Consider the following 23,409-nt stretch of genomic DNA (forward strand, 5'->3'; position numbering starts at 1 on the left):
AAATAATTTACAAATGTCGTCTGTTGTAAATTTGGTGAAGGAGGATGCTGATTTGGGCTGTGGGCTTCATTATGGCTATAAATTGTACTTCATGGAGAAAACACTTTTAATAGAAATAAATATCAAGCCGCTTACTGTTAGTGAGAGCAATCTTAGCAAAAGGTCTGAGTGTTGTTGGGAGCAGGGACTGTTTACAGAAATAAAAGGTTGGAGCTGGGTACATGTGTGTGTGTATGTATGTATCTTCTTCACAGTTCTTTTAAACACCTTTCTTAAGTGTTGCTGAAGCGTGGAAAATTGTTTCATTTGTTTGTCTGTTACTTCTCTTTTTGTAAGCTGAAGCTTAACAGAGATGCAAGACATGCAGTCTCAGTGGAAAACAGAAATCTTAAACTTGTAAAATATTTTCGAACAGAGGTCTTGCTAAAATTCTGCAGAAATGTTTAGAGTCAGAATTGCTTAGGGCAGCGTGCTTCCAAAACCGTTCTGCAGCTCTGAGATATACGAGTGTGATGGAGAACAATCTGTGCAGGTGATGCTGTTAAAGATGTGGAGCCACAATCAGGGAGGGGGGAGGATGGCATTGATTGCTCCGGGTCCGAGGGTAGGGACAGTGCAGTTAATGTTGCTGAACTTATTACAGGCAGTGGTGATTATGGCAGATATATCACTTCTGCGGGTGACAATGTCCAGAGAAGGCAACTTTCCAAGACCACCACGGTTCATATTCTGCCAGGCTGTGCACTGCTGGGATGACCACAGAGCTTGTCAGAGATTGGCACTGGAAAGTCTCCTGTCAGAGTGGTGAAATATGGCCACCCTTTGAAATACCTGGGAAAGGACCAGCAACGTCTTCTTGAAACTCTATTGGGAATGTCCCCAAGGGCAGAAGATGATCAGAACGTGTCCTGAAAGAGAAGAAAGGTTGTTGCCACAGATTGCTCACAAGCCAAAGCAAACTGAACCCTCTGCCTCTGTGGAAGCACAGCATGAGTGTGGCTTGTTCTGGACCTGGACAGTTGGATCTGGAAACTCAAACCATGAATTTTTGCTAGGTTTGCATTACATGTTAATGTGAGAAGTGCTCTGCCCACAAGCACTGCTTACAAGAATTATTCGAAATATTCTGTGTACTTTATTTTTTTTAATAGGGTATTGATTTCAATAAATTTCTGCTCATACAATTAATTGATTTTTGGTGATAGAAATGCTATTTTGCTGCTGAAATCTGATAGATAGTATCAGAGATCCAATTTCATCTTTTTTTTTTTTTTTAACCACTCGTTCATTTCCAGAAATGCACTGGCTATTCCAGACGTTGGTTCTTTTACTTTACCTGACATTTGAATGAAGCAAGGAAGGACAGCAGGGAGAAGCAAACACGAGCATCCCAGAGATGCTGTGCCGCAGCACTACATATGTTGTGCACCTCCCACAGCCCCGCATCTTCTGTCATTCAGAGCCCTGCCACCCCAGCACTCCTTGTGCATCAGGGTAAAATGGCTCTGTTCCACAGTTTTTCTGCCAAGGTTTTACTCCTCTCTTGGCTAGAAGATTTAGGGCTATTTTAAATTAACTATTCTTTTTTGTATAGTTTAAGACATCCAGAAGCTGACTGGAATCTCTTTTGTCATATATGTAACTGTTTTGTATAATAGCTTTGACTACCCTTTAATAAATAGGTAGATGTTTTAAAATCATGGTGGTATTTCTAGTCACTGAATTTAAGTGTGTCAGTTTTATGTATAACACATCATAAAACCAGAGATTTCACTTTATGTGATATTTTGTGTTTCTTAACCCTATCATGTCCTCTGCCTTTCATTTTTCAGATAATTATTAATGAACAATTTTAGTTTTCATATGCCTGAATTTCTTTGGAAGCGAGCAGTCTGTAACTGTGGAAAACAGCCATGCACTTTACAGTTTGTGTACATGCTCCCACACTGCACATTTATTGGTTGTTTTTGTTGTTGTTTTTTTAGCAGCTGCTCTAAGATCCACATACGTGGTTACTCAGTATAATGTTCTCTCTTCACTGGGTGGTCAGAAATGAATATTTCTGCAGGTTCCTTCACTGTACAGTATGTCTTCAGCCCACACAATGGCTTTGTACTGGTATGAACAGGAACAAGAAGGAAAATACTATAAATGCCTGGTGGACTCTAAATGTTATAAACAGTGTATTTTCAGGGGCCAGGAGAAAGTTTTAAGAACTCCATGTTTTGTTTCACTGATTGTGAGAGTTCTGGGTGCCCTGCACCACTGCTGGACATTGCATATTTCAGTGTTTGCTTTTGTCTTTTGCTGTGGGCTTTTGTGTGCAAAGTGCCACAACTGTCAGTCCATGGAGTAAAATTCTTGCTGTGTTTAGTGTGATAAATAATGCCATGTTTAATAGGTAAGTATTAAAAGAAGATACTGTGTAACAGATATGTGTTATCTTTCAGCCTTAAATAGACAGAAAATGGTCATCTAGTCTTGGGCTATGTTTAGACTTTGGATTTCTCTGTACAAAAATCACTTCTTTCAAAGTTGATCTGAAATGCCTAACAAATACACAAAATTTCATCCTAATAATAACTAAATATCTCAAATGTCAGACCGTGCTCTGCCTGAAAGTCTAAAAAAATCCAATGGAATGTGCAAATATAATGAAACGTAAAATACTTGAAATGTAGCCTGTAGAAGGGTAAGAGATGTGAGGAGAGCAAACATCGGGGTTGGCAACGTCTTTCGTCTGGGACAGACAGGCCAGTGCCAGCCCTCTGCCCTCGCCCATTGCATGGAACACCCTTGGGGGAAAAGAGTCATGAGTAACAATGTTTAAAAAACCCTTAAACCCTTGGTTCTGGAAAAGAATAAATTTCTATTTTGGATGTTGTTTACTGTGTGGTGAAACTGCTTTTGTGGGGAGGTTGTGGGTGGTGATGCTGCTTATTGGGCAATCGTTGGACATACGGCTGTCTGTCTTGTGCAGTTCATTTGTGAAAGCCTCCACTTAATGTAAACTTTATTTGCATTCTTTGGCAGTGAGAGTGTTGAGTAATTTCTGAAACATTGCTTGACTATGCATTTAAGAACAGTCGCCCTGTCAGAAATAAGGAATGAGACGCTATCCCTTTCTTGTTTTGTTGTGTCCTTTAGGGAGGAATTCTATAAGCTTTTAAGAGGAGTGAAGGAAAAAAATAAGCAGAACAACCTACACAAAATAACCAAGCACAACAAAAACCAAAACATACAACAAAAAAGCCCACCAACAAAAGCAGCCTGAAAGTATTACAAATTGTGATTCTGAGGTCTTTGCATTTTCCCTTGCTGGTTTTCAAGCAGCCTTTCTTGGAGGATTCTTTTTGTCATAGGAAAAGGAAAATACAGTTGTGTTCATTTCACAAGTTAGATTCTTTTTTTGTGTGTTATTAACAGGTTTGGCAAACATCGCAAAGATGACAAGAGTGAGAAAACTGGTAAAATAAAAGTGCAGGAAGCTCTTACTTCAGAAGAGGAGAGAATACGAATGAAGCAAGAACAGGAGAGGTAGACTTCAGTATTTGCTTAAACCTTGATAGAGAGAGTTTGTTTTTTAAACTAAATAACTGAAGTTCAATTTTCACTGATTAAATTTCCCAAATGTTGATATGTTTATATACTTTACATAACAAGACAAAGCTGGATTTATTTTGGAAATTAGTATTTTGGACATTGGCTGCGATAAGCATCTTTTGTAGGCCCAGAGCTCCTTTCTATATTGAGGAGACTCAAGTAATAATATGAAATGGTTTCTTTATACTTTCTATAACTGATTTTATTGACTTTTTCAGGAAACAAATATTTATATAGAGTGAAGTATGTTTTGTATTTTTCATCAACGTCTTGCATATCTAATTTTTTCATTGATACATTTAGAAACAACCTAAGAGTTATAATTATCAGTGTATTGGTCATTGGAGTTCAGTCTATTTATGTCATGCAGTCTGTTTATGGAATGATATGTATATTAAACTGCTAATTGTAAAAATGAGTGGTGATTTTTCCCTGTCAGCTTCCCTTAACATTAAAACCTATTTAATATATGCTTATATGCTCTTCTCAATATTTCCAATCTACTTTTCATCCTGTCTCTTGTAGCCCAAGTTATGTGGGGCCTGGACTAATAGCTCATATAAATTTAGCTAAAATCTTGGGAATCCTTGGTCATAAATTAACTAGTATTCAGGGATGTGTTTGGAGAGAAGGCCTTTTTGAAAGGAAAGCTCGTCAATAAGGAGACAAACAATAAAGGACTACAAAGCTTGAATGCTGTCTGGATTCAGGCATGCTTAGCAGTGAAAGTGAACAATGAGTTGAGGTGATTTATCTAAAAATTATGCTGCAACTTAGCCGTAGCAGGAAGTATGAAACAAAATGTCGTTGTCCTTGTACGGGAGGTGTAACTAGTTAGTCATAATGGTCCCTTTTACCACTATCTCTATGCAACTTTGTCTTCAGTAGGTAAGAACAGAAATTTACAGATGATGGTATAATCATTATAGTATTTCTTGTGTAGTCTCCCCAGTTCACTGTAAAACAGCTTTCAGTTGTTTTAAGGGCTGAGGCATTTGCATTGCAGTTAGGGCAGGCTGTACATCTGTGAGTTACTGAAGATCAACTTGTTAAACTGTAGAAACTTTATCGTGTGTGACCATCTGTTTGGATTACATTATAGGATTTTTTTAATTTTTTTATTTTTTGTTCTTTAAAAGATGTACAAATTTATGTAAAAAGTCTTTCTTCATCCACTTTGACAGTAGAGTGTGGCTGGATCACAGTATTTGGTTGTTTTTTACTTGTCAGATTGTTTTTTTATTTTCTCTCTTTTAACAAAAAAAAAAAAAAAAAGAAACAGGGTCACTAAATCTGTTCCTGTTTTTTAGAGTAATAGGCTTTCCGATTAAATTGTAAAGGGAAATACTGGAAATGAAGGAAATAATTGACTTTGGAGATAAGTGTGTTTGTGCAATCAACTTTCCTTTACCCACAAACAGACTACCTAATTTCTGCATAAGCTTATATTGGAAATGCAGAGACACTGAATGCTGTCTCAATAGCTCCAGGCAGCTCAGGGCTGGAGAAGGGATATCCATATAGTTCATACTGCTGTTCATAGTGCTGATCTCTGGCTTAATACACTCTGCTGAACCTAAGATTGCCAAGCACTTGGGGCTTGTTAGCAGCAGTAGGTCCCCAGCTAATCAGCCACGTACATTTATGCAAAGAAGGAAGACTGAGTTAGTTATTTTGAATTAGTAATGTTTTTTCTCTCTTCATTCTTCTTTCTCTGTCTCTGTATGTCTCTCTGTCTCTCTCAGTAAGAATGGTGAGAGTACAGACTGTCCATGTGATGATATAAGAGAGGTTGCAATAGTCACGCTGGGTACCAAGGTAGAATTATGAAATTATTTGTATAGTTCCCCATGCATGGAGCAAATTCCTAATCCCTGTCCATTGAGTCATGCTAACCCTTCTGAATCTTTCCTGGAATCTCACTCCTTGTTTTTTTTAAAACAATTTTATGTCTTCACTGAACCTGCAGAAAATGCATGTGCCAGAACTTCATAACAGCACGATGTTATCATAACATCCTCCTCCTGGAGGTCCAGGTCCTTCTCCTGTTATTCTCCTTCCCTAACTGTGTATTTGCTTTCCTTTGTGTTATGTCTATAAGGGAATGCAAGTTCTTTGGGGATAGTGGCATGTACAACTAATAAAAGATAATAAAATAGCAACCAAATGTGTGAGGTTCTTCCTTATGCTTCTGAAAAATTCAGATGTTGATTTGATCCATAGAGACCTTAAATATTTGTGCAGTTAGATTGCAGAGAGTTTCCTTCTGATCCTGTAAAATAATGCTGTTAAACACAAGCTATTCGTGGATAATACTCTTGCAAATTAATTGAACAATCCCTTAAAATGCTTATGATTAGACAGTGAAATATTACTGTCTAAATAAGTGTTGGTCGGTAATGGCTGCTATTTTAACTTTGTTTTCTGTGGGTTTTTCTCCCTCAGTGTTTTTAGCGGTGTAATTCAGTTGCTCTGCTTTACTTGGTATTTGATGCTATATACCTCTATAATGATGCAATACTTTGGGGAAATAGACTGGATTTAATGAATTTACTGTGTTTGAGAGGCTTGGAAGAAAAATCCTTAGAGGGTCAGAGAACAAGTGAATGGTCAATTAAAAAATCAATCATGCCCAGAATTCTATAAAATTATTATGCTTTGACTTGAAAATTTTAATAGTTCTGTGCTTGCAGTAGTGTCTTCGTTAGTCATAAAAAAGTGTTCATATTGATTATGAAAAAATAAGCAAATTAATGTTCTTCAATTTACTGTGATTAAAATTAGTAAAATTGCCTTGTGTAAATATATTATTAGTAATAATGTCTTATTAAGGAGCAAATCTCTTCTATGTATGGTATGTATTTACTGACAAAAAAAAAAAAGATAATTTTAAAGAGAGAAGGAAATTATCTAGACAAAAACACAGACAGCTTTCAAGAAAATAGAGTACTGGAACAATTAGAAGTGACATCTGAGAAGAACACTCACCAGTCTTTCCAAATTTGCTCTAAGATGCTTGCTACTTGTAAAATCTCAGAAGTTCATACTAATGGTTCATTGTAGAGTATTGGAGGTTGTCTGTGTACCACTATTCTTTAACAAAGATTTACTCTAGAAAATGATGTCTACTTCCATAATGCTTGAATATCTGCTAAGAACTGTTTCACAAATTCAGTTGATATGCTCTTGGAAAGGATTTTTTCTGTCCAGCATGGACACCAACCAAAAGTATAAGAAAAATAGATTTTCTGAACTTGGCTTTTTGGCTCCTAAAAAAAAAATGAACTGCAGAGTCTTGAGGAATTTGGATAAGATATGAATTCAGTTACCTCAATTCTTGTACCAAATCACAGCCATTTCATATAAATGCTAACTAGGAGCCCCTCTTTGTCATGCTGTACCTCTGGACAGCTAAAACTGAATAGGATTGAGATCCTATATTGGATTGTTTAGACTGGGAGAACAGCCCTGGATGCTTCTTAGTTTTATTGTGGGAAGTGGTCTGCCACTTCTGGTTTCCTGATGAATCTGTAGCTGGCCTGTCTTCCTCAGAGTAATGTCTTGAATTTTACAGTTTGGAGACTCATGAAGTATCTTGAGTTTTCATAGATACTTCATTCTACTTACAGTCTCACACAGGCATTTCTATATAGGGGAGACTTAAAATCAGGTTCTGAAACTTTTTCCAGTGACCAACTGGTATTAGAGTTACAACCCAATTAGTTTTCATGTGGATAGTCACCTTCTGCTATCCTACTGGATCTAAGCCCTTGGAAGCCCACAGACCTTTTCACTGTATCAACTCTCTGCATGTGATCTTTGAGAACCTCCCAGGACAAGGTTTTCTCACCAGCCAATGTGACCATGGGGTATTCCGCAGATTTCCATGGAATGTTTTCTGACTCCTTCAAGACAGTACTATATCTTTCTTAGGAGATTGGAAGACAGAAGTGTTCAGAAACCCACTGCTTAGTTTTGCCTTCTTGTTTTGGTTGGTGACTCATGCTGGTGAGACTTCTTTCTAACAGCGGGTTCTGATACCTCTTTCACCCTTGGATTTTGCTTTGCATATGTTTTCTTCTCTGTCTTCAGTGCAACAGAAAATAAATCTTTAGCAGATCAAAAACCTTTGCCATTGTCCTGCCCCTCCTCAGCTCTGACATGTGCTGTTCTGGTCACCTGCATGGCACAGCCCATGCCTGCTCCATCTGCCTTCAGCCCTGGGTATCTTCTAGGAACGGAAACACTCCCCAGACCAAACAATTTTACTCTTTGTAGTCAGGTAGTGGATAACAGAAGAACAAAATAAATGTGCTTCTTTGTGAAGTTTTCAACATGTTCAGCTGTATCCAGCATGGTTCACTGCTAGGTAATGCTTAAAAAGATGAAAGCAGCAATTCTGGTGTAATCTTATGCTTTGGAGTACGTGATCCCAGCTATGGGTGAATAGTGCTGATTCTTTAATCTGCCTCTAGATTCAATTCTTCCTCTGGAAAGAACAGCCTATAGGATATTTTCTGTTTGGTTAATACACTGACTTAAGAGCTTTACTCATGTTCTGTAAATCTCTGTTACCATACACAGGTATTTTAATCCTAGTTTTGTATTCTTCCTCTGCTTCCACAGAAATGGATGCAAAATCAGGTGCTTAAACACCTGTTTTGTGAGGATCAGTAGTGAGGCGATAAGGAGAAACATTTTGGAAGAGAATTAAATAGCTTTATTGCTGGAAGCACTGTGACAGAGGCTTCAGAAATGCTGAGAGGATGACAGAGCAGTCAGTGCCAAGGAGTCAGCAGGGTGTGCCTTCCTTCTCACTAAAAAAGAAGCCGTAAACTTCCAGTCTTTGGTAGTCTTGTTGGAGGAAGATTAACACACAGCAAAGCAGCACTATGTTTCATGCATTCACCTGTAGATGTAGTTATCATCTGCAAAATAAGCCCATTTCTTTGTAGTTTTCCCCCTTTACATTTTGGGAAACATAACCTTTTGTTCCTGTAGGTTATGATGGGAATTACATTTACATAATTCTGCTGTTATTTTTCTCCTTGTTCTGTGCAAATGTCATCACCGCTGACATCAGTGGTGCCATGGGAGTCCCACCTGCTGGCTGCAGCTGCAGAGCCAGGAGAGGAGCTCCTGACGAGGCATGCCGGGGTGCCCAGGGCTGACGAACCAGGAGCAGGCTCCCTAATGATGTTTCTGGCTGGGAATTTCAACAGGCTTTTGTATGACAGAGTATATCTTAATGCCTTGCAATCAAATGTGAAAAACTATTTTAGAACAAGAACTGGGGAGAAGATTATAATAGTTGGAAGTAGGATGTGGTGCTCTTACAGCTTCAGGAGAATATGGTAAAAAATGTGGGAAGAATGACTAAGGATCTGTGTCTCTCAGAGAAGCTGTTTGCAGATGTGGGTTAGGCGTTTGTCTCCGCATTGGCACTTTTTCTGTTACTTTTGTAGATCAGTGATTAGGCTTACAACATATTTTGGTGCAAACATAAACAAAAGTATGATTCTGGTGTGTGTTTTTCATGCAATGATTTTTCCTAAACTTAGAGTGAAACATTCTGTATGGTCATTAGCAACTAATATAACACCGATATTTTTTCCTGAAGGTTTCGGTCATTCCATAAAATGTTTCCTGTATTATATGTTTCCTAAGGGTTTTAGAGTCTTTGTCTCCAACATATAATAAACTTCTTTTCATCTTTCTCTAGTGCCATTAAAGCCACTATCCTTTTGTTGTAAAAGTATACTAATGAATAGAAATGTTACAACAAGAACAGAAGTCTTGTGTTTTCCCTTCATCATGCATCATCCATTTTAATTAGACGAAAGGGTGGTGAGTACTGTGACAAGAGTCTGGAATTAAAATCATTAATTGATGTCAAGCTGACGAGAGACTGCTAACATGAATTTACTGACAGCGGGAAAGAAATTAACCTTATTACTTTATTTAGTACATTGGGACTATTTATTATATTTTCCTATGCAAGGTCAGTGTGCTCTATTTATGATGATAGAGAAAGACAAATAATTAATAGATGCTGTGTAAAAAGTTTTGTTACGTCCTATAAGCCACATTGTTAACTTGAAAAAGAAAATGACACACCACATCCCTTTCATCAGCATAGCTCATCAAAACCATTACAGCCATATTTTTTATATTTTAAATGAGCATAATATGCTGTGCTATACTCTCCAGCCAAGTACAATTACGAAAGTGATCTGATTTAAAACAATGCCTTTATTTCGTAATGTCAGTGTCACAAAAAATGAAGCATATTTTTTCCTGCAGTGACATTGATTGGAATAACTGTCTGTTTTGATCATCATTGGAAGGTCAACCTAACAAAGATGAGTTTTAATGTTAGGCGTCTTTATTCTTTAGATGAAAGAATATAATGGTGTCTTACAGAATGACAGCAGCATCTTATAGATAATTTGTGACCCAGAGGTCATCATAAAAGAATAGAGAAGAGGTCATCCTGTAGTAAAGGCCATCTGGAACTGTTAAAGTATCAGATGGAGTGGAGGGCAGAGCAGCAGGACACTCTTGGTGTCTTTCCAGATTTCCCAGAGAGACCATAATATTTTTGTTGGAAAATCCCAACTTTCTCGCTTTAAGCAAAATATTTTCATGAAGCTGTTTCATCTTACTTCTAGGGGAAAAAAAGAAGACAGCATGCTGTGATATGGAGAGAATTTTTGCTTCATACACAACCCAAGTGTTATCTGTCTTTAAAACAAAGTAAAGGTTCAGCTTTAGAGATGCTGCTGCTGTATTTTGCTGCTACTTAACAGCTTTCACAAGAAATGTTCCCTCTAAATCCATAATTACTGCAAACATTCAGAAGATAAATATTTTCTAAAGTGACTTGCATAAAATCCCTTCTGATAAAACTTCCACCCCCTTCCCAGCCCATAAAAGAGAAGAGAAAACAATCCCTCTGTGAATCAGAAAATAAGAGCAATATGTTTCTCATTCTCACTTATTTTGGGATGGGGTCTGCCTGTCAAGGGATATTCCAATTTTTCTGAGATTTGTAGCATTTTTTGGCAGTTGTTTTTTACATAAGGGATGAGGGTGCAGGATATGAAACCAAATGAATAGCAATTTTTTTTTTTTTTTTTTTTGTAAAAGAACACAGAAGTAAAGCATGAGAATATTGAGCTTAGGAGAAATATTTGAGATCAGTTGCACTTCATAAAAATATGGACTTCGGGAGATATGTAAATTGAAGCTTGAGTGGAATAATAGTTTCTTAGGTGTTTTTTAAACAAAGCTCCTCACATTCTTTAACTGCATTTTGTAAGTATATGGATTAAGATTATAAGACATCCCACTAAAACTGTATTTTCTCTGTTATTCTTCTACAGAGATTCAAGGCACTGTACTGACAAGGACTGGCCAAGTCCCTTGCCATATTTATTTGGTCTCTATAATGTTCTTGAGTTACAAGTCTGATGAAGGTGTCTGTCTTGCAGATCATACAGGTTCTGTACTCTGTTAGACCTACCAGTTTTAATGAGAGCACTAATTTGCAGTGTTCCACTTTTCCATGCCAAGACTTTCAGGATAGGGCAACGGCCTGTCCTCTGATGTCCCATAAATCACACTGTTAGAGATAGAGTGGCTGTAGCAAATACTTATTTGAGAATGAAAATTGTTGTAGCATAATTACAAACTTACTGAATATGGCTGCATCTGTTGGTGCTGAGTGGAACAGAACTGAAAACCCATCAGATTTTCCCAAAAGCACTACAGGAGTCTAACAGTGAGCTACTGCACTAAAAGCTCTCTTTGTTCTAATTTTTAGATAAAACAGCAATTATTTGACTAATCAGAAAGACACCTAGTGGCGTATTCACAACAGGCAGACAGGTCCCCTCTGCAAACCACAGCTGGACCTTGTCTTTTATAACCAGTTACTAGTATGCTCATCTGAATGGGTTATAACAAACCTGGTTCGATGTCTGGCCGTGCTGTAGATATATGCTGTCAGTCAGTACTGCAAGGCAGCAGGGTTTTAGAGACGAATTCTGAGAAGTGTTGTGGGTGTTATTTTTTGGTCCTGAGTGTATAAGAGCTATATTCTCTATTGGTGGTTGTTTGTTTTTTTCTTTTCTTTTAACTTCAATGTATGAGCTTCATATAATCCCTTACTTTGTTGTAAGGTTTTTCATTGTAATTTTTTGTCACTTCACACTGTTTCATTTTCCAACTTTAAGATTTGGTTGCTTCGTACATAGCACTAGAAACACAGAATAATGGACCTGTAATTGAGCCAGGGGCAGAATTTCATACTCGCTTGTGTTACTGCACCAGCTGGAGGAGGATGATGCTGGATAGGGTCAACTCAACTGACTGATGACAGTATTGTAACCAGAACTCTAGTTACTGCCTGCAGTATCTGTGAATGACTGATTTGATATGTGCTATGATATATGGTAGCATTTGATATATGGTAAGTTGTTTTCATTAGTTTTTTTGCACATACGAGAACAGCTGTTCCTTACACATCCAACTACAGAATTCAGATGTTAGCCGGCAGTGCTGTTTTCTGATTGGTTTTCCAGCTGGAAAAATGCTGCAGGGTAAGGAATCGCCCAATATAGCCCCTATAAGAGAGGAACACAGTGCTCCTAGAGTGAGGAGTGTTTGAAGCTGGAGTTCTCTCAGGTGTTTTAGCAATAGTTGAATCTCTTTAGCTGCGTCAGTAGTACTTCAGTCCAGCAAAAGGACTAAGAGAAGATTAGAACTACATTAATCTAATGACTGGGGATCTGTCTCATATCAGTTAATCTGCCCAGTTTTGTAAACCAAAAGAAATGTACTTTTCATGCAGGCAGCAATGATGTTATTTTACACAACCTTCCCAGCAGGATAACAGCTCTGTTTGCTCATCTGAGCGATCCTCCATTGCTGGGGTTGGTGACCCCAGAATCAGACATGAAAATTATGGCAGAAAATTGTAGTGTTTGATTTGGGGATGGGAGGACCTGCCATCCTGCCTGTGTACCTGATACAGTTGGTTCTGGTTGAACAAAAAACACAGCAGGTATACTCTCCACCCCAAAGTGCTGCAGACTATCAACTGCATAGTCTAAAGCTCCATGGAAGGGGTAATTTACAGATTTTGTTTGTGTGTTTGCATCAAAAAAAGCCAGGACCTTTACTTATTTACTCCAAGATCCAAGAAAGCAGGCTTGAGATACTCTGCGGAGTGGGGTCTTTACTTTGGAAAGACAAGAGATGAATCAAGATAAGGACAGGTAGAGGTGAGGTGCATAGGAGACTCCACCAGGTTAGAAAAAAAGATTTTGGTGACACCTTCATTTCCATCAGTGTCACTTGGTTTCCAATCTCTGTTTGCACTTCATCTGCTTATTAATGTAATATTTACTTTATCTCCTGCATTTTTTCACTTCTTTGCATCTTCATTTGTATCAGCCTTCTTAAATACGAGTCCTTATAAAAATGAGCATGCTTTTCTCAATTTACTAGAGCACTTATAATAAGCACTTTTATTTTTTCTCCCTACTACAGCCCTCCTGGGTTGAAGCTCATTAAACGTTTTTTAAATTCTCAGGGATCTCTTCTGCATATGGAATTTGAGGAAGGGGGGAACTGCAGGGAGACACTTGGTACTATCACATTTTCTAATTGGCAGATAAGCTGTGATTGTTAGAGGAGAAAGAAAATTAAGACTGTCTGATTGTGTGTATTTCTGATGTACTTGTTTAATTTCAAAGTTGGTGGACTCTTTTTTTTTTTAACCTAGTCCCTGTTATATTTCTCTGTTCTTGTAGAAACATTACATGGAATATGTATGTGTATAAAATTTCTATAAAAGTCACAGCAGAAATTCTAAGTCATGCCTTGAAGCAGTGATTGAGCACCTGGTGGAAGGCAGGGCCAGCCCAGGGGAGCTCAGCTACATGCAATGTCCCTGAGTGACCGGAAGGGGTGCAGCCAGGATCCACCCCTTCCCAGATCTCATTTAAGGGTTGGCAGGGGAGGCAAGGGGGTCTCACTGGCGATCCCTGCCTACCTGAGGTCTTCTGAAGGTAAGCAGCTTCTTTCTTTTATTTCTGTGCCCACAGCTGTTCCATTTGAGCAAATCCTCATTTGCTGCAGCCTGGGACCTTGCTGCTCTGCTGTCATTGCTGTGCTTTCCATCATATTATAGGAGTGCAGAATTACACATGGGTTGTTCCAAAAGTAATGACTCCTGTTTATCTATCTGGAAACTACCACAGATATGAAGAGCACAATAACATGAGTTGATAGAGTAAATTCTCAGTTACAGAATGTTATTTTTTTTTTCAACATGGTCACCATCATTAGCTATGCATTTTTACCAGCACTGAACAAGAGCCTGCATGCTGTGCTCATAAAAAGCTGTAGCATTAGAGGTGACTTGCTGCTGCTGAAATGCACTACCCACTGCCTCACTGTTCACATCCACTGTTTGGTCTCCATAAACTTGCAGCAAGTGCTGATGAATGTCAGTGGGCACATATCATACGCCACTGTAACAGACTGCCTCTCTGCTGCCGTTTCTTGCATAGCGACAGAATGTAATGCAATATCAGTGGGAAGGCTCAACCTCTACTGCCATACTATTAATATTCACCACTGACTTTATAGGCCAACATAATAATACAGGAGCCATTACTTTTGGAACAGCCCTTGTATAGCTGAAGGAGAGATCATGTTCCTTTTTCAAGGTAGGATCTCCAATGTACGCGTTTCCTGCAAGATGACTGTTTCATCCAGGATTTGGGGCTTGGGGGGGTGTTGTTGATTTTTGTTTGTTTGTTTTCCCCCCAGTTTATGATGACATAATTTAAAACATCCTGTGGCAATCTGTTCTACTATCTTTTTAATTAGAATGTTCCCCAGCCCACATCATCTAGTCTTTGTCATTGTTGCTGCAACTTAGATATCTAATATTTGCATCGCATATAGAAAACAAGATATTGTTTTCCTCCTTATGTATTAGTAGACTGCTGTTATGTCCCTGCTGCCTTTTCCACAGCAGCTTGACATTGCTGACTTAGGAGTATCTGTCACTCAGTAGAATTTTCTGATCCATTCCTACAAAGCAGCTCCCACGTTTTTACCTTCTGTGTAAATTACTTTCTATTTCCTGTTATTAAAATAAATTTGCATTTTGAATCCTGCTCTGTCCTTCAAGAGCTTTTGAAGTTTCAATCTTTTCCTCTGTTTTTCCTTCATTTGGATTTTGTGTGGGTTCAGAAGGGTCCTAATTAATAATGAAAATACTGAGTAAACTCAGAGAGGGATCTATGCAGAAAATGTCTCCATCCATCCTCCTGCTGAGAGCTACTCCTTCTCTCTAGATGCTCTGTAGGAACTGCCCTGTTCAACCCAATGCATCTTTCTGTTGCTGTTTTTTCTTAGCCTGATATCTACTACTGTTTCTCCCCTATTCATAAGGCCTTTTACTGTGTTGCTGAAGGAAATCAGATTGGCTTGACCACATCTGTTCTTGATAAATCTGTGGTGGCTACTGCTTGCCTGATTATCTCCTCAGTGCTTACCAATAGTTTGATTCTAAGTTTCTCAGGGGGTTGACGTTAAACTGATGAATCAATAATTCTTTTTGCTCCTCCAAGGGATGTTTGACTTTTTCTGGTCTTGCAATACTTCAGCGGTCCTCAACAGTTTCTCACAATTACTGAAAAAGGTCTGAGGCTACCTGAGACAGTGGTGTGTGCAAGGATGAAGTTCAACTAGCTTAACCAGCCACCTGGTTGCAATGAACCATTTAGTGAAGACATACAAAGGGAAAAACTAACAAATGAAGCCTTTTGTCTCCTCAGCATCATCTGTTAATTTCATTCCTTCAGTACTGAGCAGGGAAGAAACCTTTTCCTTCCTCTTCCATTAATTGCTAATACAATTACACAATGATTTATTGTTATCTCTAAAGCTCCCTGCTACTTCTATTTCACATGATGCATTGGCCTTTCTGATTTTGTCCTTGTTTTCTTGTTATTATCCATAGCAAGCTGACAACACCTTGCATGTTTTCTTTCATGTATTTGAGGTCAAAGGACAGCCATATCTTAGCCAACTGGATATGCATGTATGTACAGGAGATATGGTTGAGGTGTTCATTTATTAACTTGAAAAAGGTTGTTCTTAAGCTTTCCCATTTTAAAATACTTAATTATCAGTATTTTTTTTACTTTTTTTTGTGTGAAAGTTTTGAATAAAGTGGGAGGGCACAGGAGGAAGAAGAAATGTCTCTCTTGTTTGCATGTTACCCATGATAGGGTAGCTTGTTGCTGCCCATGATCACTCATTGCCCACAGTGATCCTTCAGAATGATTTCCCTAGGAATCCAGATGGTTTTGCTGAGAGATGGTTATAACTGTGATAACTGACTAGCTCTAATAATGGTAAGAAAAGCTAAGTGTCATAAGCAGGTTCAGAGGGAAATCAAAATAATGCTTATAATCAAGGTACCCTCATTAGAAGAGCAGTTGTCAGAAAAATTCTGCTTAGATCCAGACAAAGGTCAAAGGAAAATATAGAACAGAACAAGCTCCCATATTGACTTGATTGTCAAAAATTAGGAAAAGGACCGTTAAAGCCCTGAAGGCGTTTTGGGGGAGGGGGGAGGGAGGAGGAGCAGTGAGACCTGGCTTATTGCTGACACGCTGTGCCCAGAAGGTATTTCTCTCTAGCAGAGAAGGAAGGGGCATGTCTGACATGATCTGGCTACTGGCCAGTGCATTCCCTGACCTCTTTATTAGAAAAAATATCTGGCAAAAACTGGACCAAATGCTGTCATCCCATCCGACTAACTTGAACAAGCTGACTGGCATTATAAATGTGTTGTTTTTCTCGGTTCTTAATCCATCATACGGAGGAATGCCAGTCTGATGGCAGAAGAACTGAGGACTGTCAGTGGTGGATGGCTTGTCATTTAGCTTCTGTTCTCACACAATGCGGTTTCTATCCTTAATAAGCATTGTCAGCCGCCCCACATATGTGGAATTGCAAGTGTTCAATACTGATTTTGTAAATCAGTGAGCCTCGGTGGAAAAGACTATGTTGTGGATAATCACTTGGGCAATCACTGAGTCCTGGCAGCAGCAGGATGATTAATTGAATTGACCAAGCAATTGCACACCAGAGGCTGCAGCCAACTTTGTTTCAGCTCTTAGGGAAAGACATTGCTGCCAGTGCAACAACTGTAATGTACTGCCCGTGAATACCCCTCCCATACTGTACTCATCAATTAAGAAGAGTAGTCAAATTTTAAAGGGTCTAAATGAATCATATGACAAATCCTGCAACACCTCTGCTATCATCACAGGCGTGGGTTTTCCACTGCTGGAAAAGGTTGAAATTTTGTTTCTACAGAACTGATGTGAGCATTTGTCTTGCAGAATGGTACAGTTAATCTCAGCTACCTGGCTAACTGTCCTTTACAGCAGAGGGTGTGCACTTGATGCATTTGTTAGAGCCTAGTGAAGGATTTGGTGTTTCTGGACACAGGAGCGTTTCCCTGCTGGTTGAACAGCTCTGTAGGCCCCATAGGCAGTGGCCTGCTGATGAATGTAGGCCAGGCCTGCCAGGAGAACAAAACATATGCTGACAACTAAATGTGGGTGTCTAAAATGCCAGTTGCCCTCATCTGAAAGCTGAATCCCACTCACAGAGTTTTGAAAAAGGGAACGAGATGTCTGCTGTTTGCTGGGGACAGCAGACCAAAAGCTTTCTGCTTACTTTTGTGACCACAATCTCACATGCATAGGAATTGCTATACAATGGGTATGTCTATCATTACTGGATTAGCTTGCAATGAAAAGCTCGTTGAACAATTATAGGAAGTTCTGCAGCTAACAATATTGTCATTTGAAGCAGTTATCATTAGCTTTTGAATTGAATGCCGCACAAATGCGTGAGGATAGTTTATACTTTACTGAACGTTATAATTTGAGTCTCAAAAGAAAGACATCACATTGTTGACATTCAATATTAACACTTCAGCAAGAGGGCTTTAGAAACTTCTTGGGATAGCTTTTGTATTTTTGAAAGTTCCATTTCATTTGAACACTGCAAAATTGATCAGCAATTTCTGCAAAATTCTTTCAAGATGAAGAGTTATATAAACGCTAAGCATTATTATCATTGTTAAGCCCATATTAGATCCGTAAAATAAATCCTCAAAATTAGCTGATCTGTAAGTTCAGACGTGCATTTTTATTGTGTCATGGCATACTGTTTGGTGAAGACAGTTTAATACAAATAACCACATTGTGAGCCTGAAGCACTCTGGTTGAACACTTCTCCAGATAATGGATTTCAATAGCAAGAGCACTGCTGATGAAGGCTGAAGTACAGAGCAAATACCAGGCTCTTGTCTGCGCTTCAGTGTGTTCACATAATCACTTTAGTTTTTCCCACCATAGTCTGCACAGACATGTCCTGAGTGTGCACTTAATTTGGTGCATGCTAATGGATAAGTTAAGCCACACCATGTGTGTGGATGCATACAAGGAGGGGGCTCTACATAAAAAAATTAATATGGCATTAAATTCAACTTACACAAAAATATTTTGAGATATAAAAGCTATTACAATTGAACAAGGGATAGAGTAATATTCAGTTACTAGCTGGTGTTCCTTTCATGAATTTATCTACGTATTTTTTTGGTTGTTTTGTTCCTTTGTGTTTGGAGATTGTGCTTAAATATAGTATGTCCTGAAGAAGACAGAAGCAGAGCTGTACATTAAAAAATATTTAAAAATTAATCAGAGTACTTATATTTTTGTCATAATGAAGGAATACCAGTTTAGACTTGATGCATAGCAAATTCATTAAGAGAAAAAGAATCAGCACATTTTGGATGTCAGTACAGATAGAAATCTTAAGTCTCACCTTTGAGTCGCTCCTTGTAAATGCTATTTTAGAGGGTTACTGAATATTTTGGTTATAATTAGCAGGAAAATGTATAGCGCATTTAGACTCTGATTTTTAATACTATGTATTAACACATTTTATTAGCGACTGTAGAAAATAATTCTAAAAAAAAATTCCTGGTGGATATGAATGTAATTATTTAGATAACACTTCAACAATCAGTTCACTTCCACTTGAATGGAAGTATTCTTCATTGAACCATGCACAGGAGAATCTTAATGTTAGGATGCAAACTATGTTACTTAAGAGTTCAAGCGTATTAAATAGCCAATAAGCTATTTGAAGAGAATATTTCGTTAACAATGAAACTGGGGCACTCATGTCTTTACCTGTGGAGAGTGAAGTAATGTTCATGGTCAAAAACTAGATGCGTTCACCTGCACATATCATAGCAGTCAGTAAGACAAAGGCCAATATCACCATTTATCACCGGGTAATTCAGTTTTATGAGCACATCAGGTAATGGTTTTTAGTTTTTTTTCTGAGTGTATTTCCCGATGCCATGTCTTTGCTGTACTGTCAGATTTCATGCACTAATATTTTACTTGTCTAAAGCATTTTTCCCTCACACTGGTGTCAGCCATGGTTCAAATATGTATCAACACGCTGACCACTGAAAATAAAATTAAGTGCTAGAAATCAGCAATATCTAGAAAATTGTGGATTTCCTTTGCTTTTTCCATTCAGAAGAGAAATTTTAGTGGGCAAATATATTCTGGCACAAGGTAATAAACACAGAACTACAAACTGGAATTGCAATCTGCAGATAGATGAACAACTGCAGGTCTCCTTCAGGCCTGCTTTTCCTTTGGAATATAGGACGTTGTAACATATAACTTTGTATTTTAAAAGCACATGTGCAAAAACGATGTTTAAATTTGAAATGGATTTGGCATTTAAGGCTGAATGCTTTGTCAGTGGAAATTAAAAAAAATAAATCCTGTTGGACATTGATGAAACTGAGAAATTGCAGAGGAGCATACCATCAGCTGAACACTGTTGCAGTTTTCTTGTCCATTTTCCCCTCTTAAACTAAAAAGCAATCAGTAAAAAAAAAATACTTTGCTTGCTTAATTAAAAATTATGTTAATTTTTCACAGATTTCTCCTATTTGCATTTTCTTTTTGTTTGTATGCTTGTTTTCCTTTCCACCTGGGACTGAATGCAAGCGAGAGTTGTAGTGTACAAGTCAGCAGTAGCGGTTATAAAAACAAAGAGTGAAGCTGAGGTATAATTCGGGCATTTACTTAAATCACTGAACCACTGGTGCAGCTGTTACTGGCTGTTGAAGAGTTCAGTGGATCAGTTTGACTCCCAGAACACTACCCTTGGTCTGTACTTGTGGGATTTTTGAAGAAAATAGACCTGCCTGTCTGTGTTACCCTTCTATTCTGTTCTTTTGTTACCAGGATCTCTGCTAACATAGGAAGCACAATTTGCTTGGGGTTCAGTTTGGTGACGACATTTCGATTTAGACTTCTCCATACAAAGCTCAGAGCAGGATTCTCATGCATGCACACAGTTGTCTTGTGTCACTTGAGTTATCACAGTCTCTGAGATGTCAGCACAGGGCTGGCAGACATGACAAGGGCCTACAAGAGCCCTCCTTGTCTGGCAGCTGGGGGTCCGGCAGGGTGTCTGAGGGCTGTCAGGTGCCTGAAGCTGCCTGTGCTGGAGGAGCTAAATCAAGACTGGCAAGCCAATATCCCACAGGAGACCTACACAGCAGTGTAAGTCTCATGCTAAGACACACTGACTGCCACAGGAGAGCTATAACTCTTGGAAGTCTGCTGGCAGTGATGGAGCCTGCCCATGTGGCTCACTGGGACTCACCTGCTGTAGGAGACTGAAGTGTGATGTCCAGCTGTAACCAGAATCCCACCCCTTGTGTATCCCCTTTTCTTTTTGCAAAGACTCATCTTGAACATCATGTGGCTAAGTTTAAAATTTCTAAAAAAAATGCAGCAGTAACCTAACTCTTAGGTTTTCCCATTTTCAGAAGAGGCAAGGGTTGCTTTCAAAGGATTCAAAGGCTTTGAGCAGGCTGCTCCAGTTAATCGGTCAGCAAGCAGGGGGATGCCCAGAGCTGTGGTCTGAATTGATAGACTGCACACTGTGTGGCTTTATCTGTTAGATGAAAAAGGAACACATTTTGCTAATGGAAGGGAGGAGACAGCTGAGTGCTTCATTTTGCGATGATGACAGAACATTAAATCAGTCTGGGGAGACAGTACTGGGGGTGCATGTGGTTTTCTTCAGTTCACTGAGCATGTGTGGGATACATCAGATTTTCTAAAATACCAATGAAACTTTGAAGCCCAGATCAAATTTTAGTAATAGGTTTGTGTGCTTTTGAAAATTTGACCTGTACTCAGTTTGTATTTGTCAGATTCCTAAATGCCATCTGTTTTTATTTGTCACTTTTTGTCATACAGCTAAACAAATGCATTTAGATACCAAATCCCAATAGAGCATCACCTTTCACTTATAACTTTTGCATAAGACAAATGTTTGTACTTTCTGTGAAGAAACTGCCTACTTTTAGGAGGTGCCAGATTCAGTTTGTTTACATTTTAAATAAAACATGCACATTCTAAACAATTTATACAAGGAATGACTTCTGCTGTTTACTGCATACATACATCCTTAAGTATGCATGTGTGTGTGTTTTAATCTTAGGTTTTTAAGGTTTGGAACCGTAACTTTTATAATGTTCGGCCAAGAAAGTACGTTAAAATTCATCCCTGAAGGCAAGTGTTAGAACCACTATATCTGTCAGATCTTGATGGAGTACCATACAATATGAATGGTGTCTGGCCATTCTCAGGCAGGTCAGGTACTGGTGTAAAGTTCCTAAGATGCATAAAACAACAGATAAACTCTGACAACTATGGCTAGTCTTTTTTGCACTTTATAATGAAAGAATGAAGTGGATAATCAGCCTTCTTCTTTAAAGCCTGCTGTTGATTGTGGCTTTTTTTTTTTTTAAGATCTAGACTGCAATATCCAATGTACAACTGAGACTCCATGACAAACTGAAACTGGAAACACATCAATAGTCATCACTAAGATGGCCTGCCCAAAGTGTCTGTTAGCTGCTGCTTTGAAATGAATGGGGGGAAAAATTGGTTTCAGCCTTCTTTTAATTTTTCAGAATTCAAGCAAAAACTCGGGAATTTCGAGAGAGACAAGCTCGTGAGCGTGACTATGCCGAGATACAGGATTTTAACCGGACTTTTGGCTGCGATGCAGACCCAATGTATGCTGGGATTTCTTCCTATGACTCATCTTCAAATAGTGGCACAATAACTCTGACCAGCAGACCGCAGAGCCCAAGGGAAGGACAGACAGTCGAAGCCTTGTACGCCCAAGTGAAGAAACCATGGAATTCAAAGTCTTCACCTGTAGACAGGTAGGCACTGGACAGCAACCACTATGCTTTTACCAAATCCCACCTTGTAATGCTTGTGTCATGGGTGATGACACCGCATCAATTGGGAAATCAGAACTCCATTTTTTATTAATGGCTTTTTAAAAGCCTTTATGTAGAAAAGGATGGAGCTCCCATAAATCAAATGGTAACATAATGGAATGTGAAGTTTCTTTCTTGTAGACTCAGATTTTCTTCTCATTCTTCAAATGGTTTTGAGTTCAAGACGTTTGGGATAATTCATTTAAAATTCAGACTTGTGACATCACCTGGCTTATTTATCAGAACTCTAACTAATATGGCTATGGAATGCAACATTTCCTACCTATTCATAGCAGTTATAATATTTCTGTATAATTATTACTATTAAAGCAAAAATAAGTTAATGGTTATCCGCATTCTAGTTCTGTGGTTCTGAACTTTAGTCTAACAGGTGGAACTTCTTGATAAAGTACAGACCAAACTCCAAGCTTTTGTCAGGAGTTATGTTCTGTTTTTGGGTTGCAGCTTATGATTTATACTTTTCCTGGGGTTACATTATCTGAACTTTGTCACACTAGGCCTTATGTTGAAATCAGGCAAATTTCTGGTTTCTGTTGATGGAGTTTTGAAAACCTAAAGCTAAAACAGGCATGCAAACTAACGTAAAGTAGAAATAACCAAAGGCAGCATTCACAGCTTTTTTGTATTTCAACAATGAAAATACATCTGTTTTCTTGGCTGACGTCTATGATGCTGAAGTTCTGCATTTTCTCAGTTGTATAAAAATGAACATTGAAATCCTACTATGGGAGGTGTTAACTCATTCAGAGGGCATTAGTTTTGCTCACAGTAAAGCCACTTGTTTTGTTTTCTGCCCCATTCTTCCCAGAAGAAAACAATGAACTTTCACTTAAATGAGCAGAACAACATCTTTGGTTACTGTGTTAGAGATCTGTAAGGAAAACAGCTATCATGAAGAGTTAAACTAATTGTTTAAAAGGTTTTAAATGAGTACTGTGTGATCCTAGATCTATTTTTTAGAAGTTCCTTTACATAATATTGGAAAAAAAGTATGTTGTCTAACTTGACAGTTAAAGACATTTCAGTTTCATACCTTTCTATTAACATTCAGTACTACAACTGCCTTTTTATTTTCTCACTCATATAGTTATTCTGTACTGCAGTGTGTCTACTTTTTGTATAAAACAAACATAGTTTACATATTGCGGATGTGTATTTTATTTCAGTGAAGGAAGCAAAATAATTTCAAAAGCAAAAAGCTTCATCTGTGCTCTTGGAATTTTACATTCTGTAGCCTTACACTGATAGGCACTAGTATGCTCAAGTGCCTGACATTTCAGGACTTTTGTTATTTTGGAAATCAAGATAGCTTGGTTGGGTATGGCTGCCACGTGGTGCCT

General features: G+C 38.4%; 1 protein-coding gene across 33 annotated transcripts in view; it reads left to right on the plus strand.

The window, feature by feature from the left end:
- PARD3 (par-3 family cell polarity regulator) overlaps nt 1-23,409 on the plus strand; it is a 434,005-nt gene that overhangs the window by 310,857 nt on the left and 99,739 nt on the right. For 24 of the 33 annotated variants that reach the window (XM_040680350.2, XM_015281342.4, XM_015281348.4 and 21 more), the window contains 2 exons: nt 3,427-3,537; nt 21,731-21,988. In XM_040680350.2, the coding sequence (XP_040536284.1) occupies nt 3,427-3,537; nt 21,731-21,988 (369 nt within the window). Of the gene's footprint in view, nt 1-643; nt 2,887-3,426; nt 3,538-5,348; nt 5,422-21,730; nt 21,989-23,409 lie in introns of those variants that run through there. The other 9 variants (XM_040680478.2, XM_015281354.4, XM_040680510.2 and 6 more) reach the window with 4 other exon arrangements.

Source organism: Gallus gallus, chromosome 2 (assembly GCF_016699485.2).
Source record: "Gallus gallus isolate bGalGal1 chromosome 2, bGalGal1.mat.broiler.GRCg7b, whole genome shotgun sequence".
Taxonomy (NCBI): domain Eukaryota; kingdom Metazoa; phylum Chordata; class Aves; order Galliformes; family Phasianidae; genus Gallus; species Gallus gallus.